An 18,517-nucleotide genomic window follows, 5' to 3' on the forward strand; every position below is an offset into this window, starting at 1 on the left:
CAATGTTCTGCTTTAGAACTTAATTTCATATGGCTTGATGTAGAAGTTGACATAAAATGATGTAAATGTTTGAATGTCAGTGGAGCTTCATTTATAGATTATAATTCCCTGAATCAACAATACTCTACTTGTTTAAAATAAACTTAAACTGGTTTATATGGCACACTTTCTTATTGTTTGACGAGTTTAATAACAGTCATCCATATTCAGTTACCTGTTTTTTTTGTTGTTGTTGTTTTTCTTACATGTTGATGTAAATTACAACGTGAACATGGTGTAAATGTGCAACTCATTGCTACGTATATTTGGCTAAAGCAGCATGTCCTATACACACAAATAAAACTGCACAAACTGTCCTATGCAGACGACATGTTATTCTTTTATTTTTTTTCTAAAACGTTACCACGGAGCTAGCCAGTCCAAATATAAGCATTATTAAAAGTGAAATAATGAAAATGGTGAAAACCATAGTAAGGTAATGGAATTGGGAACTTGGAAGTTACCACTTTGGAAATATTGTCTACAGATGTTGAAAATACAGGGTTTTTTTTTTTTTGGTTGCTAGCAATCTAACCATGCTGGTCTGATGAAGTCTGGCTCGTTTCACTTTAACTTCATTAAATTTGTTCATTGCAGAGTCAATTTAAAAAACAAAACAAAATAAATGGCATTTGGATATTTCAATTTGCAATTCGGTACTTTTCCACTTCCCAATTCCTCATGAATGGATCATTTGGACACGTTTTAAATGAAGAAATCTTAAACTAAACCCAACCCTTCGTTAAACTTCATAGTTGAACAAGTAACACATTTTATTAAATAATAATAAAGTACTGCAGGGATGACAGAATGGGATTTTCATGTTTTTTGGACGATTGTTGTGGAAAATGTCATTTAAAAAAAAGAGTAAATTACCGAGTTTGCTCATTGGAGGAATCGCCCTCCTACTTGAATATTGATTTCACGATACGCTTGATAGCAACACAAAGCTAGTTTTAAGCTTAAAATAAACGCTACTCTCTGAGATCATTGTCATCATTATTAACTGTGTGATTCAGCAGCGGGGAATTTGAGAATCCACAACATATTTTGCATGAAACATTGCCATCATCCATCGCTGGGAGGCGTTCAGAGTGTTCACTGAGCTGCTCCACTCAATCCAAGAGGACTAAAGTTTCAACTCATTTCTATGTTGTCGCACTCATTCCTGCAGTACTTTACTCTTCAAGTGGTCCATTGAAGATGAAGTCCAAGTAAATGTCCTCTGTGCGCGCCAACTCTTTTGTTAAAAAAAAGGATTTAAGAGTCTGAGAGGATAATAAAATACTACTTTCATTGCTAACTGAATTTAATCTTTAAACTTTATATCAAAATGAATGGGAATTTGTGGGAATGTTGTAGGATTTGGCCTGGACTGTAAAGTTACTTTATGCACATTTTGTTTTGTCAATTGCTCTGAACATGAGTGTGCTACATGTATCTGCTACCGTTTCTGTAATCATGAGACTCCTGCAGACTGGATTCTTGCGTCGACACACTCCAGGCTGGTAGATTGTCAAAATAAAAAAACCACGACGAGCCAGCCCTTGTGGACTCTCAACTGAAACTGTGTTTGTTTATCCCTGGTAATGATATTCAAGGATCTGAGCAGCGTAGCCCTTTAACATTTAGAGCAGTGCTTCCCAACGGTTTTGTCGCCCCCTGTTTACACGACAATGTTTAAAGTGAAAACGCAACGTCTTTCCTTCACACAATGTCCGTTTCCACTGAAACGGCAGAAAAGCTGAAAGTGATGTAGTTAGCATCTAGAGCCACTAGTGGGTGCTGCTGATTGTTTTTGTAATGAAGCCACACCCACACATGCGTACAGACAACAGTGACGCTATCAACTCGGGCTGCGATGACGAGTTGTGTTTAGGGATGGGAATCAAGAACCGGTTCCCAGTGTTTCAATTCCTTGTTTGCCAAATTTGCAAACGATTCCTTTATCGGTTCCAGTGATACAAACGACGTCACCACGCTACGCGACTTGCAAAGTGGATATTTCATCAAAGGACGGCATTACGACCAACATGCAGGAACATCTGCACACACAGCAGCGATACATTTGATTTAATGTGGCATTTTTGACGTCCTCTGCTGTTAACGCTGCAGGTTTGATCTCCAAATGAAAATCGATAAAGATTTGAATCATTAAGCAGAATCGAAAATCAGAATAAGAAAAAATCGTAATCAATTCCCTTCCCTAGTTGTAATAGTCCACTAGTCTACCAGTTAGTACCCGACTAGTTGACTAGCCAGTAATTTCATCACCATGATTACAAGGAAACGGAGCATGAAAGTTTTCAGCAAAGTTGCATTTTGACCCGTTTCCATGGAGACAGTAAAAAAAGAAAGATGCATTTTCAGTGACTTGGACCAGTGTGGTGTAAACGAACGGACACCCAAAACACAACAAGACCTTTGCGTCTTCACTTAAGTAGGAGCCTTCAAAATGAAAGCGACGGGTGCTTTAATTAATTTCATCTAAATTTAAGAAAAGGTTTTCTTCAAGTGCAAATCTAATCTTGCCTCCACGTATGTTGACCACCAAGGGGTTGTGGCCCTCAGGTTGGGAACATGTGAACACAATAAAGAAAGATGTTGCTCGAAATGTTGAGAAATCGGCGCAGCTGCAGGTAAATCATTGAGGGCGTCTGCATGAGAGCTTCGCGAATAAAACCCGTGGAGAAGTTCAAGGTGCGATAAACAAACTCTGGCCTGTGAGTGCGGTGCATAGCCTGCTCTGTAGAGCACCTGAAGAACTTGCATTGACGCCCAAGGAACAAAAGGGGGTGGATTCGGCGTTGGACTCTCTGCAGGGACTTCATCTGGAGAAGGAGGCGTGGTCTCCCTGCCTGACGTCGTCACGGCGTCTGTGGAGGTTTGGGCGAAGGACACGAACCTTGGCTCTCAAAGCTTGCCGCTCGTCCCGGCCACTGCGAGGTTAAAAAAAAACATCACACACACGTTTACAGGCGGAGGGAAGCCGTCCGAGCGCTCATTGTCTCGTGGACACACTGTGATCACAAGCAAATTCATCTTTGCACATCCAGGACTGCCCGACCTTTTAAATTGTCTCTTCGCCTGGTCGTTACACCTAAATTACCCCGGAACATGTCTGGGTCATAGCGTGAGAGTAATCATTTCTGCCCTCAGTGTGTAATCTTGCTGTTATCTAAATAATTTCCAGCCTTCAACACAAGATCCTTCAAAGCTCAGAGAAAACTGTGCGCTTTTGTCTGTTTCCTCATTCGAGAGCCCATCTGCAGCTTCTCCTTTGTCCACAAAAATATCTTGTCAATTTTTCCCCCTCTAATTTTTCATCTCAGTTTTTGCCAAAACAAAGTGATTCAGAATAAATCTGAAATACATTTCGTGATTTTCCACAAACAACCTTTGATTTATCATCAAAAAGACAAATATTTCACTCATTTCGTGTTAATTTCAACAACAGACATCTTAATTATATTTCCCAGGCTCCTTTATACTGTGAAAATGAAATTGAAGTTGTCTTTATTAATTGAAAGATGCACAACATCTTTCAATGCCTATTTATTGCCATTAGACCATGCTTTGAATAAGTCCAATAGCATAAATACTACAGTCGACTGCACATGTTGTGTGTATGAATTGGAAAGTTACAAAGGAATTTAACTTCATTATTTGTATATGACCCAAATAACTAGAAGATGGATAACCCACCCGTATGAAAACTTAACGCTTATGTCAAAAACTGTTCTGGAAAGCTACTATCAAATAAGTCTGCATGTACTACTTAAAGGTATAGCGTTTGATTGTTTTAGTCAAAAACCAACTCAAAAGTTATTTCTTTTTTATTGCTGAGAAAGATATCAAGCTAACTAGCGAGTCACAGCCCGATCCTTCTTGTATTACCACCTTGTGCCACTAGATGGTGCGGTGAGTCACTTCCTGAGTGACGAAAAATAGTTGACCGCAGAGAGAAAGCTGTAGTTCTCAGCCAAGACTGTAGAAAATGAAACTGTGAGGAACAGTGACTCACTACTGCCACCTAGGGCACGGAGGTGACATTACATAAATTTTATTAGAACATGATGCTGTGATTTCATCAATAGTTATTTAACTTATAAGATAAGCGGACGACTCCTTCTTCTCATTATTCAAAATGGTCCAAATGTCCAAAATGTCCACTGTAAAACATTACAGTGAAGGCAAACCCCAGTGATCGGACCCACTCTCATTAGTTCGAACATGTACGTTTTCACAAATATAACCAACTTAAAATGCACATCTGGACAAATTAAAGTTCGTTTTTTCTGTACATGTTCATCGTGTACTTCCATTATGCATTTATTACAAGTTGACAACTCACCACGATGAGCGACTCTGACACAAAAGTTTCAAAAAGACTGTAAAGTCGGTTTCCTTTACTTGTGATCACAGTTTGTTTTGTTCCCATGAAAACGTGACGTTTGCCACTGAAAATGAGTAATCACCTGCGCCTTCCTACTCGTCAGGTGGGCAAAGTTTGTGGCAAGAGAGGAAAGAAATAACACGTGAAATATGGAATTACAGTGTTGAGAAACACCTTGTCAAAAGAAAGGAAAAGAGACTTCAGCAAGGGTCAAAGCTGATTCCAATTTTTAAAAAATGTACCAAAGTGATCATATTTAGTTATTTCTGCTTTTATTTCGAACTAATAATTCATCGTGTTTTTCACTAAGATGCAGCTGCTGGTTCTCAGTATGATTTTCCATTAATGCATCTTTTCATTGCAGGCATTTCACTTGATTGATGCTTTGAACCTCAAAATGCGGTGATGTAAAATGTAGCTTTAGTAAAGAAGAGCACTCAGAAGTCAAGATGAAACACAAGTCACTTCATTTGCCAATAATACATTATATAGTAGGACAAGAGCGTGGAGCCATTTCTTTAAGATTTCCAGTGAGAACTGACCAATATATGGATGTTTTAGTGAATTCTGTGCACATATTTCTACATATTTCACATTGTGTAAATTGTACATGATTGTGTTTTACATTGATTTTAAGTCATCCAAATTCAATATGGTAACACTCTGGAGTGTGGTGTTTCAATAAATGCTCTTTGAAGGGGTTAATGCACAAAAAGCATCAAGTCAGTAACAAAACAACGACAGGAAACAGATTTTCTCATCTGACTTTGGGCTAAACAGAGAATACATTTTCCAAATTCTGAAAAAGCAATCTCTCCAACCCTTTTGTTTTTTCTTCTACATAATTGATTGAAAATCCTTTTATCCAAGATTTATAACAGCCAGTGCAACAACAACAACAACAACTTGTTCTGGCTGCTGGTGGTGGAAGCGATCAGCTTAAAATTTGTAAGCAACATTCTAAAAATGGAATCAAAATTACACAAACGTTGTGTCTTCTAAGATGTGTGTACCTCTCCCAGAGCGTGCCAGTGTGTGATGGGTTTCCTCGGGTAAGCCAGCATCTCGTTCCAGTGATCCCGGCCCAGGCCCTCGGCGTCCGGCCCGGCGCGACACACACCGATCACCTCGTTGTGTCCGACCCTGTGGGCAGACGAACCAACGACACACACTCTTTCACACACGGCTTCCTGCTCGCGACTGGAGTTTGGCGAGTGCCATGAATTTATGCATGGGTTTTGTAATCAACTGTTGGATTCGTTGGGATCGTCTGAAAGCGTCGTTCAATCAAAGGACGTCCATTTATGTAACATCCCCCTAACCCTTCTGTTGAACCGGTCAGAACTTCCTGTTCCAGCAGTTGGAGGGACTGACACTCTAAACGCAGCACGGCTGCAGAGGTGCTAAACTACTCACATTCTAGATATAATTCATAACTGACAAACTAAGGCATTGACGAGTTCAGTGTGGATAAATGTTACCATTGGCTGCTTCCATCAAGTCATTGTGACTCTGAATCGTCTTGCAGTTAAAACAAGGTTTGAAGGGCCCCAGGAGAAAGTAGAGACATTTATTTTGAAATGTTGGGGTGAAAACTAAAAGAAAAAAAAAAAAAAAGAATCCTGGAAGAACATATGCCTAAAACATCTACTCAAGCACAGTTCCATTCCACCTGCAGGGGACACACAACCTTTCCACCGCTGGAACAATAGAAGGAGAAAAGTGGAGTCACACTCTGCTGATGGTCAATTAAATACAGACGCAAGGCTATAATTATAATCAGCTTTCAAAAGAAGCTCGAAAATGACATTGCCATGCACTTCTCTGATTATTGTGTGTATGAGCTGGGCGAGAGAGAGAGAGAGAGAGAGAGAGAGAGAGAGAGAGAGAAAGTCATGGGGAGACAACAAGGTTGAAAAACATTGAGAAAGGCAGATGGTGTGTCAGTAACATCCAACATAAGGCCCCTGGGCCACAACCGGACTGCAAGAGGCTCCAATTTGGCCAAACTATCACGCAAAGTGGAAACATTTTAAGTAAAACCTAGATTTTTTTTTTTTGTGAACACATTTCATACGAGTAGCAGACACAAAAAACACCCATAATGCAACAGCTACAGGAGTTTTTGTAACGTTTCACTGGATTTTGCACCTGATGGTTTCATTCCAATTGGCTTTACGTTGCGATTGTCGTCATTTTCAGCAGTGATTGTTTGGTTTTTGTGAAAATAGAGGCATTTTCTTCACGTATTCGCTTCGCCACAGCAAAGAAAAACAATCAACTTCTAACATAAAGGTTATTATGACAGTGAATGTGATGTGGGCTGCATGTAGAACAAGAATTATATTGTGTTTGACACCCCGAATCGAAAGGCGACGAGGTCCACATGAACTAACCGATCATAGTCCATCACCATGATGGACAGGCTGACTTGCTCCACGTTCTCCGGGGGGATGTCGAAGATGATGGCCTCGTTGTACACCGGATTGAGGGTGCTTTTCTTGGTGGTCGTCTTCCGCTTCTTTAACCTCCGTCCGTCACATATCAGATAAACCTTCACATATGGATCTGGGCAAGAAGGAAAAACAAAAACAAAAAAGAAAGTCCACAGTTACTGAATCAGCCGTACGTTTGGACCGAATCAGTAAAAACATTTAGCTGTTTGTAAGTTGTACAAAAGAGCTTTTCATCCAGCGAAATCATTGCGAGCGTCCTCGCGTCTCGCTCCTGAAGTGGCCGCCTCGCTCCAGCTTTGTTCGACTCACGCCGCATCGTTGCTATCGACGGGCGCCTTATTTGCTGTGGAGTTACCTGAGGAGCCGGTGATGTCCATGGCTTTGAGGTTTCTGCATTTGATGACTGTTAGGGTCATTCTGCCCGCCGTGGGCAAGTAGCACAACGAGTACATAATCTCTCCCAAGTCGATACTCTCCTGGAGGACAAGAAAGAGAGACGTCAGGATGCATTAGGCCCATTTCAAGTGTTTTGACCACTTTCTGCCGATCGAAGTGCCAAAACAAAGACAGAACCTGGTCTAAGTTGGAGTCGTGGATTTTGCACCGAGCATTAAATTAAGTTGTTACTCCAGGCTATTGAGATATTTATCTCCTTTAATATTGAATGCATTTTCGGTCCCTTCAACTGCATTTTTACTCTCTCTAACTTTTATTGTGGTCTCTTCTTCTGCTTGTTGTTTAGAACTGCGCGTGTAATTGCTGGTTTTTAGTCATCGTAGCAGCAGTCCAGCCTTTATCCAAATCGACTATCTTTACAAGTACTGAATGGATTTCTTTTGGAGACGGGGCTGCCAGACAGAAGGAGGAAATGAAGAATTAAGGAGATTGAGGGATGTGGTGAAGGAGGAGAGGGAGATGGATGACGTGGAGGTGGATAAGGTGACTTCAGGGCAGACACTCCTGAAAAAAGCTTCAAAAATAAGAAGCATTGATTTATTGTAGTTTGTTTATTATTATTATTATTATTATTATTATTATTATTATTATCATTATTATTAGTGTTTTCCACCTATATTTAGCATCCTTGTTCCAATATTTCAGTTCGAGTTGTGGAAATAATTTAGCAAAAGTAACACAGACTGTTAATGATGTTCTGCCAAAATGTCAAGACGAGGAGAAAGATAGTTTGTACAACAGTAACCAGAGATATTCGGACAATGTCGCTCAGTAGTTTACCTCCGAGCTGCGCTACATGCTCCATGCTAAAGAACTTTGAGAGACGGCGAGTACTCTGTTATCAGCAAGCAGCTAAAGGTCAGTACTTGAACTTCTACTCATCCTTTAATAAAACTATCATAACATCCCTACTAAAAACATCTTGCATCTCACTAAACTCTGGGGTTTTACTGAGAGCATTGAAAATCATCTCCTAAAGCCCAGCGGCAATTTTCTACATACTTGAGCAAACAACTGTTCTGTGTTGTGTTTTCACTGTAGGTTAGACACATAAAATAACATAATACCTCCTATTTTCACAGTCCACCTGAAACTGGGACAAATCTTCGTCTAAATCTGCATTTTCCCCGGTTTTCTGGCTTCACTGACATGTTTTGTCCCATTTGAGCCTGAGCCTTTGAGTTCACTGGAAACGGAACATTACGAAACAGTTTTGTTTCCATCAGGATGAGTTTTGATTGAAGTCAGAGGTGTTGAACACGTACGTGGCACACGGGCTGAAACAAAGCCGCCATTCCTACCACCGGTATAACAATCCAACTTGGTCGTCTGTCCACTAGAATGTTCACATTTATAGCGTATCGTCTGCACGCATGCGTATGGTTCCGCAAACAACAGCACCCACTAGTGGCCCAACACAAAAACTACACTGTTTTCAGTGTTTCTGCCATTTACATGGAAACAAACATAATTTTCTAAAGGTTTCTGCGTAAATATGAAAGAAAAGCACAAAAACAATGCCGTTTCACTTGAAATGTTGTCGCTTAAACAAGGTTTTCTATACGTTCAGTATATTTGCCATATAAATATAATTGTAAATAGTGTGGGGTTAAGTCAGTCTCAATGCAAAACAAAATTACCCCTTTGTTGCTACTCGGTCATAAAAATTAAAGTCAACCTAAAACAATTATTCACCGTGTATCACGGGAAAAAACATTCATTAATATTGCAAACACTCAGGAAAATTGTGACAAAGGTTAATTAAGTAGATAGGCATTAAATAGGCATTCGGCACCAAATTGTTTTTTTTTTTTTGTTCTTGTAAAAAGTTCACACGAGGTCTCTAATCTCAATCACTTTACCAACACTGGAGTTTCAGGTGTTGAATGTATCTGGTGTTGGTTATTTCTAGTCTCTAATGTGATATTTATGTCCTCAGAAACCCTGCCAGTTACTGGAAAGTGCGGCGTGGGTGTTTAACAAACGAAATGCATTTCCCAAAGCACTTGAATTATGCAGGGTGTTCCGGCTGCTACTTGTGTGGAACGATGTTGATAAAGTCACTGTCAGGAGAGGAGATTGGACAATATTTCTCCAATGGGCCGTTCAGAGAGAAACACAGAATCACATTTTCTGCTCGTTTTTCTCAGCGACGGTACAGAATCCTGCTGCGACAAGGATCGAACGGCAATCATTTTGACATATGTGGGGATTCGGAGGCGAAAACAGACTCACCGTGGTCGCTGCGTGGATATCCTTCCACACCACCGCCTCCCGGGAAAGATCAGAGAGTTCAAAGAGGTTGTCCACCACCACCTCGCCGATCATGTCGTGGCTGGTGAAACGGTCGAAGTCGTAGACGCTGAAGTGCAGCTTCCTGTTGCAAAGCTCGTCGTACACCACGGGGAAACAGAAGCTCTCGTCGAACATGGGGTTGAGATTCTTGCGGTGGACGCGTGTCTGGAACTTCTTCTTCCTCTCCGGCAGCAGGTAGATCTTCACGTACGGGTCGGAGGTGCCCGTGAAGTCTTTGGCGGGCAGGTCCAAGGCCTTGAGGATTCTGACCACCAGAGCCTGCTCCTCGTGGTCGTATCGGAGGGAGAAGCTGAGCTTCCCGCAAGTCTCCACGGGCTCTTTGGCCTCGTCCTCCGAGTCCACAGACTTCTGCTTATACAGCTCGGGTTTGATTCTTCCGATGCTCGTGGTGGACGACTGGCGGAGCGGCACGGTGTCCATGCTGAAGTCCACGCTGGTGACATTCATTTGACGGGGCAGGTGGCGCCGGAACGAATTGTGCCTGTCGGAGAGGGCAGAAGGCGTCTGGTAAATGTTGCAAATTTCAGTCTGAACCATTGGCATAGGGATACCTTCATTTCTTTCTTCATATCTACACTTGAAATACTTGTACAGACCGTGATTTTACCAGATCAGTGCTTGTCATTGTGATAACTAGGTGATAACTGCCATAGAGCGTATTTTAGAAGCACAAGATTATCCTACTCTCATCTGCGTACATCAACAGTGTCCTCAGGAAATTGAGCAAATCTTCCAGATGATGGTGGAAATTCAATGTTACTGTTTCACTGAATGCTTACTGGAGGAGGAACATCTTAATAATCCTGAAGTACCTCGGTTCTCCTGACGGCAGCAACAATGATATGACTGTTAATAATATGACACGTGCAGAGTTAGTGACCCGAAATAAATGCTCGCTTAGCGATATATCACTAAACTCTTGTTTACAAAAGAACGAGTGTCTCAATAATCATCAAACTAACTCAGTTCAAATGACAGTATCATGAAAGACCAAGTCCAACTATGAGAAACAGACTATAACTTCTATAATGAAGAACATTTGCTCCACCATCACCTGGAACATTTACTACACCATGATCCAGAACAGAGCTCTGGGACCTGCGGCTCTTCAGCTGCTCTGCAGTGGCTCCATGAAGCGTTCAGAAAATGTTAAATCAATAAACATTTTTTGCTTTGATTTTATTTGCCTTCCACACACATTTACAAAAATGCTCTAATCTCCTGGCTAAAAAGCTAAAGAAAAGAAAATAGCTGGAACTGCTAAAGGATAAAAAAAAATCTAAAACCACTTGGGAAAAATCAAAGTCATTAAAATTGCTGGTTGCGATTTTCTTCTCTGGAACATAAAGAAAAATGTAAAGGAAAACATAAGATAAAGAAAATGGGAAAAAATGAAAAAGTAACAAGATTAAAGACATTAAATGAAAAAGGAAAAGAAAAGAAAAACATGGGAAAAAGAAGAAAAAAGGAAAATATTAAGAAAATGTGGAAACACAACAAAAACAGCCTATATAGCAAAAACTGGTGTTGCAATTAGGAAAGACAGAGTAGCTATAAATAGCTAGAGCAGCTAAAATAGCCCAAAATCCATAAGAAATAGCAAAAAGTATATTTGAATTGTACCTTCATGATTTTAACCTTTTGTGTGTATAAAAATCTTAATTTTCAGATTATTAATATGATTTGCAACCCCAGGCAAATTTCACTTGTGGAAAATCATGAAAATGTCTCTTTTGCTTGTGAAGGTTGCAGAGCCCCTGACCTAGAACTTTAACAACACCAACATCTGGATCACATCTGGAGACGCATTTTATTTCTTTCAAACAAACCGATACTGAGAAAGAAAGTTTTAATGAGTGCCACTGTTTAGAGTGTTCTGTTCTCTGCGTGCATGCTCAGGTGGCTTGATTAAACACCCACTAGTGGCCCGACATGAAAACGACATTGTTTTCACCTATTCTAACCTCAATTTACAAAAAAGTCTGGAGAAAGGAACAACGTTTTCTTGCTTTTAGACCTAGTAGAACTTTTAACACTTAAAAAATATGCTCAAGGAGTTGAAAAAGTGCCATATAAGTGAAATCCATTTTCCCATGGTATAATTGTAATCCATTAATAGAAATGGCCTCTTAGGTCAGCGTTATGTAACTGATTATCTCTCGTGTTCGAACAGTCCTTCACATAAGAAGTGACACTTGAAGGTCATAGAAATCCATGTGCTTCATGCATGTTAACTGAAATTATCTAAAGTGGCTGACCCAATTCCTCTAACTCCTGTAAAGTGGCTCTTTAAAGCCAACTCAACACCCCCCCCCCTTTTTTTTATTTTTTTGCTAAACACCCGGAGAACAAAATGGCTTCGTTTCCAATCCAGCAAATTGTGTTGGCAGGAAACTGCTTGTTCTAACGTGAAAATGGAATGAGATCATATTGGAAAACGGATTTTTATTTTCCATCACCGCCCTAAATGAGAACACATTTCCAGCCCTCAGGTTGGAGGCCCGGTACCCAATTACCCCGCATGCTGCAAATTTCAGTGAAGTTGACATCTCTCGACAAAATCATGGCTGTGTTTGACTCGCCAATCTCATCACCTAGCAACTGGCAACCTCCTCCTTTCTGACAGTAGGACAATCGCCGTGATCCGCCAGCCGCGGTACAAATGACACGGTGCCCATAAAAATTGAATAGTACATTGGAGCACGGTAAACAATGCTGTCAAACGTCCGTGGAAAGGGAAACAGTGAAGTGACTGCCTGCGGATTAGCAGCTTGTGATTGTTGTCACTGTTGTTGCTTCTGTCAAAGCACTTGTTACAAAGCGGAGTTGGAAATAATGTCATGTGGTACGTTAACGCCACTGACGCTAATCCAGCTGTTTTTCTACAAGTAGAACAATACTTGTGAAGAATTAACAGCTACTTTGTCAGTAAACTCTTGTTTTAACAGTCTGAGCAATATGAAAGATGTCTGACTCTAAATCACAGTAAGCAAACCTGTGATAAATTAGCAGCACCAAATGAATGCTAGCTTAGCATAACATCACTATTTCAATGAACTCCTGTTTACAGGGAAAGGAACATCTCAATATTCCTGAACTCTGTCCTTCTGACCACAGCGTGAAATGTGTTCAATCATATGTAACAAAGTTCTTGTGATGAATTAGCAGCTATGAATAAATGTTAGCTTAGCTTAATGTTACTATTTCACTTAACTCCTGATTACAGGAGAAGGAACGTTTCAATCATGCTACCTCAGTTCTTCTGACATTATGAAAAACGTGAAATTGGAAGTACTGCTAAGACTTTCTGTAAGCTAGCAGCTGTAAATGAGTGTTAGCTTGTCTTCAATGTTACTGTTTCACTGAACTGTTGTTTACTGGAAGAGGATCATCTGAATAATCCCAAACTAACTCAGTTCTTCTGACAGTATCATGAAAGATAATTAACTGTGAGTAACAGACAGACTACCTGCATTCAATTAGCAGCGCTTAATGAATATTAGCTCAGCTTGAAAGTTGCAATTTCACTAAACTCCCAGTAACAGAAGTATAGTATCAATAATCCTGGACGAACTAATTTCCTCTGGCCACAGCCTAAAAGATGTCCAACTCTAAGCAACAGTTCATCTGTGATCAACGAGCAGCTCTAAATGAGTTTTGCATCAGATAAACGGTTGCTATTTCAGAAAACTCCTGTTTGCTGGAGAATAGATGCATCATTAATCCTGAAAAAGCCCAGATCTTCTCACAGCAACATAAAAATGTCCAACTGTAAGTAACAGTAAGAAGACGTAGAGTTAACAGCGTTAAACACTCGCCTGACTTTACAGTTGCTCTTTCAGTAAACTCCTGTTTACTGGATGATTCACTTGCTCAGTCCGCGTGTATGTTTGATACGGGGATGAATTCCAATGACCTGTGATGTATTATTATGAACACTTCCATTTCTTCAAGACCAGTCTTCTGCTATCTGCACATTAGTTCACAAACACGTTATGACTTATAAATCTTTCTAACAACCTAATGTTTCATGTTCCCTTTACTGATAAATGCTGAAAACCCGAGAAAATGTTTGCATTCTTTTTCATGGGATACCTTTGTTAAAAAAAAGTAGAAATATGGATATCAGGATTCTTCTGAAGATAAGATAATACTTTGACTTGAGTTGACTTGAGTGACAAAGACAATCAGTGAAACTAATGCAACAAAAATGCGTGCAGAATCAAGGAATGAGGCGCCAGGATTATTTAAGTTGACTGTTCTGTTGTGCTGGTGTGTGTCGAAGTGGCTTGACTGATATGTCGTTTAATTAACGACGGGCCCAAGCGAGTGTCAATAGCGTCTTCCTTTGAGAAACGGAGCGCAGCTGCCTGGTGCTTCTCGCCAGAACCCAGTGACAACTCCCGCCCCGCAGCAGTGCTAATTATGGACGTTCTCGTTTAAACATGGGACTGTGAAACAAAGAGAGGCCACGGCTGATTGTTTAATTACTGGAGTGGCTTCCTGACGTTACCAGAGAAGCTTGACTCACGCGTGCCAGTGATTACAGGGTCCGTAGCTGCAGAGAGAAGATGCTTTTAGTCGGGTGGCGGCGATCTAATATCACGAGGCTGCCGCTGATGGTCTGCCAGACACGTGCCAAACGACCTCCAGGACAGTGGCCACTGTCACCAACTGTCACGACAGTTTTTGTCTGCTGAGGTTTATTTATTTATTAATTTTATTTTCGTTTTTAGTGGGAAATAACCAAAAGTGAGTCAGCAGCTGGTTCCAGGCGGTACCTGGAGGAGGAGGTGGGCTCGGTGGTCTGCCTCTGGATCTTAGCCTGCTGGCTCAGCTTCTCCCTCAGGGCCGTCTGCACCTCGGCGGGGATGTCCGGCGACGTCTGGCTGATCTTCATGGCCGCCTCCAGGAGCTTGACCGTGCTGCGTCCGTTCACCTTCGCCTCCAGTGGGTACTTCTTTTCCGCCTCCGCCACTTTGCACTCGGTGACCGGCGGGGAGTTGGGCGGCGGCGGCTCGGGGAAGCCCACTCGGAGGCCATTTTCAGCAATGTGGGCCGACAGAGCCTTGCTCCTCCAAATGGGCCAACACAGCTTCCAAAAGACAAAGAGAGAGACTGCCAACAGGGCGAGGCCACAGAAACCCACCACCACAGCCAGGAGACTGATAGAGATGTCTGACCACACAGTCAACACATGGGAAAGGAAAGGAGAAGCAGGAAAGTGTGACAGACAAACATGCAGGGGAGAAGGAGAAACACAGAGAAAGCAGGCTGTAAGAAAGAGGGGAGAGCATATGCATATATATTGCATATTTTTCTTATTGTATTATTTTTTTTTTTATCAGGCAGGACTATAAAGCTTACATAACAACCACACTTAAGGTGACTTGCATCAAGCAAAAAATATAAGCTCTTATCTGCAGCTGACATTTCCTCTTTTTTGCAAATATGAAAACTTTGCGATGTCTGTGCATCTTTTAATGCTGCAGTAGCATGCAGCCTTCCACAATGGTGCAGACTTTAACGCCAGAGGAAGAATTTGTTTTCCACCTGTTGCTTTTTCACCAGCCAGCTGCAGCAAGAAGCGTAACAGGTAGATTTCCACAGAGTTCAGCACCATACAATGATAACATTAATAATAATCATAATAAAAAGAAACAAGTTACGATAATAAGTCATAAAAGTATAGATTTCCCCCCAGGAAAACAGAGGAAAGTGTTTGTTTTAGGGGAATTCGGGGAATAGAAAATAGTGATTTCTTCCATTTACCTGCGTATCCTTTACCTGGTATGTTGCTCTCCAGGGGGAAAATATCCGAGCATTTCTCCCGGTCGACGTGTCCCGTGAGACAAAGTTCCGTGACGATCTGCAGAGCCCTTTGGCACAAGGTGATGCTGTCCTCCGTCCGGACACTCATGTCTCTCCGGTTAAGCCATTGCACGCCGGAGGAGCCGGGCGGGCGGCGGTTCATTGGTGCGCCTCTGTGCGCTGCGCGGCCGGTGCGGCGCGGCGCGCGGGAGACAGCGGGGAGGCGCAGCGCTGCGTCCTGATCCAGCGAGCAGCGGCTGGCCACACGCGCTCCCCGCGCCTCGGTGACAGTCAACACTCCGAACCCCGGTGCCGCGCGCAGCCACTGCTGGGTTTGGTGGCAGTAACGGGATTACTTCCACTAGTTGGAGCGCACCCGGCGACCCCCCCCCCCCCCTCCCCCTCCTCCTCCTCCTCCTCCTCCTCCTCCTCCCCTCACCTCGCCCTGCCTCCAACAGGTCTCCGTCCTCGTCAACCTGAAATCTTCACTCAAGTCTGATCAATAAATCAGCCTCATCCGTCTTCATGTGGATCATTACAGTTCATTCTTATGTATAGTTGAGTCATTAGACAACAGACATTTGTTGACATTGCAATAAAAAGAAGGAATAAAGAATCCAATTCCATATTCTATTAAAGTGATTCATTATGCCAAGTTGACAACCACGTTTTGAAAGAGATGTCTGTTCACATGGCATTTCATATAGACGCTGAAAAAAATGTGTAGTTCTCAGGTTGTGTCACTAGTGGGTGCTGTTACTTGTTTTTGTACTGAAACCACACACGTGAAGCAGAGAAAAATATCCAATAAACATTAACAATGGGACATTGTATTCGTTGATCGTTGTGGTCTCAACAGGGCATACATCAAGTGTTTCAAAGCACCTTTGCAACAACATAGTTATGGGTGGATCTGAAAGATTCACAGACAAGAGTCAATCTTGAATAGGATTTAAAAAAAAACAAAAACAGCTTAATATTAGGAGTTACACTCAAGTTGTTTGTGAGGTATTTAACTGAATCATAAGCAGATTCAACGTCGTATAGCATCATCCATTATCCTATTTATTGTAACATTTATTACAATTGGTTTTTACGCAACATTTATGGGACGTTTACTATCTCCGTGGAAAAGCAGAATTGTTTCATAGCTGGGGCCTGAAATTAAAAGGTTTGAAACCTTCTTATTCAAATCACTGTCAGGTTTGATATTTATTTACATTTTTTAATAGCATACACGTAAGTACAGGGTGTGACACAGGAGGGATCCTTATGAAAGCTACAATCTCAGTCGAAAACTAGATAAAATACAATAAATTAATCTGGTCTCTGATCTGATGGCCGATCAGTCCTGAACGTGACTTTTTACCTGCCAGTGCTCTTCACTGAGGATATATTTCTGCTTGTATCGCAATGCAATGCAAGATTTTTTTTCTTTTCAAGTCACTTCAATTGTTGAATGCAGATTCTGTGTTGCTTTCTGTACTCTTGAGACTTTATGGCCTTTTGTCCCTTTTTATTTTGCGCCATACAACCACCAGTGTAAAGGTCAGTGCTTAAATAATGACAGTCCTTCCTGCTGTTTGCTGTGTAACATAAAATAAAAGCTTTCAATAATTAATTGATTCATCAATTATGTGCTCTTAGGAAAGTTTAAATAATTTAAGCTACTTAACGATTAATCCAAGGCTTTTGAAATGCATGGAGATGTCACATTTTCATATATATCAAAACTTGCTTCCCATACCACTGATTTATTGTACAGAATGTGTCGTGTTTTACAAAGTTGTTGAGATGTGTTGCCTCCTAAATCTTTATTAAAACATGTGTAATGTTCTACATTGTAGAAATTAATTACAAATCTTTGGCAGTATGACACATCGGCCGCATTTTCCAGTTACAAAATATTCAGAAAGTGCAGGAGTTACCAAATGTAGTTAGTGGCCCTATAAACGGTGCAGGGCACTAACAGAAACAATTTTCTGATGAGCGCGTTTCTGTGGGAAAAGCCAGTTAAACTCACTTTATTCTCAGCGGGAGCGTGTATACATCCATTGATTTTTTTTTTTTCTTCCCACATGAAAGTACCACCATCATGGCAGATACACGTTGTACCAGACAGACGACATAAATTCGTGAGAAAGCAGGAGGAGATAAGAGTCGAAAGGTTCAAGGATTTCCATCAGTGTTACGTCAAAGACGGCCTCGGTGCTTCTTCCCCTGCAGGAGCACAAAGGCTCCTCCAGGCCTCTTTCTTTATATACCTTTATATCCTCCATGCCAGCGGGGGGCACGGAGCTGTAGCCAGGGGAAACTGGGAAAATAACACGTGTCATGAGAAAGCAACAGAGATTGCCGAGGGTGATTCCGAATTATGGTTGCGCTGGGCTTGCTGTCTCAAAAGGAAGAACATTAAGAGAAGAAAAGAGCCCGAAGAGACGAGAAACCAACCAAAACCTCATTAACAAACAAGAGAGTCAGCCAATGTTTAAAGCCGTGCACAGATACGAGACTGACAGGATGTTTAGAGCAGACGCTAGCTTAGTGTTGTGCTGAATTGCTTGTGGAATAAGAACATTTCCATGTATTAAATTGTAAGATTTTTGTCAATATTACATATCGTTACAGGTGTCAAACACCTTTCTGTTAAGGGGGTTGTACCGGTAAAATAGTGCCATTTTAACCTTTGAATTTAAACGTTAAAGTTTTTCTTTGTCGTGGCGCAGAGTATGGACGATGTAAACGTCTATATTTTTTTCTAAATGTGGACAATGAGTACCAAAACATGACTGCAATCTGAACTTAAAGCCAATTTTAATGATTCAAATCTCTGTGAAATGTCCATAAAACTCTCAATGGTTCAAATAAAAATGTGCTCAGGTTAGAAATTGCTGCATGCAAATGAATTTGACGTGTAATTGTTCCAATCATAGCTGTAATTCTGGACACATTACTTTTACATATGTATATCAAAAAAAATTAGCATTGATTAATCACCCCTTTTGTCTAAATCAATAAAGAAGGTAGAATTTGTGCCAAAACT

The 18,517-nt window shown here is 41.2% G+C and overlaps 1 protein-coding gene across 2 annotated transcripts; it reads right to left on the reverse strand.

Moving 5' to 3' along the window:
* Positions 1-482: 482 nt before the first annotated feature.
* On the reverse strand, positions 483-15,790 carry syt10 (synaptotagmin X). 2 transcript variants are annotated; one of them, XM_080517967.1, is made up of 7 exons: positions 15,451-15,790; positions 14,445-14,841; positions 9,583-10,144; positions 7,247-7,367; positions 6,832-7,003; positions 5,449-5,578; positions 483-2,978 (listed from the first exon to the last, which is right to left on the reverse strand). In XM_080517967.1, exons 1-7 carry the CDS (start codon positions 15,635-15,637, stop codon positions 2,907-2,909), a joined length of 1,641 nt encoding a protein of 546 aa, XP_080374093.1. In that variant the 5' UTR covers positions 15,638-15,790; the 3' UTR covers positions 483-2,906. The 2 variants fall into 2 exon arrangements, with proteins under 2 accessions (XP_080374093.1, XP_080374092.1); XM_080517966.1 differs by having other exon boundaries at positions 15,436-15,790.
* Positions 15,791-18,517: the final 2,727 nt, after the last annotated feature.

Source organism: Blennius ocellaris, assembly GCF_963422515.1.
Source record: "Blennius ocellaris genome assembly, chromosome: 22".
NCBI classification, from domain to species: Eukaryota; Metazoa; Chordata; class Actinopteri; order Blenniiformes; family Blenniidae; genus Blennius; species Blennius ocellaris.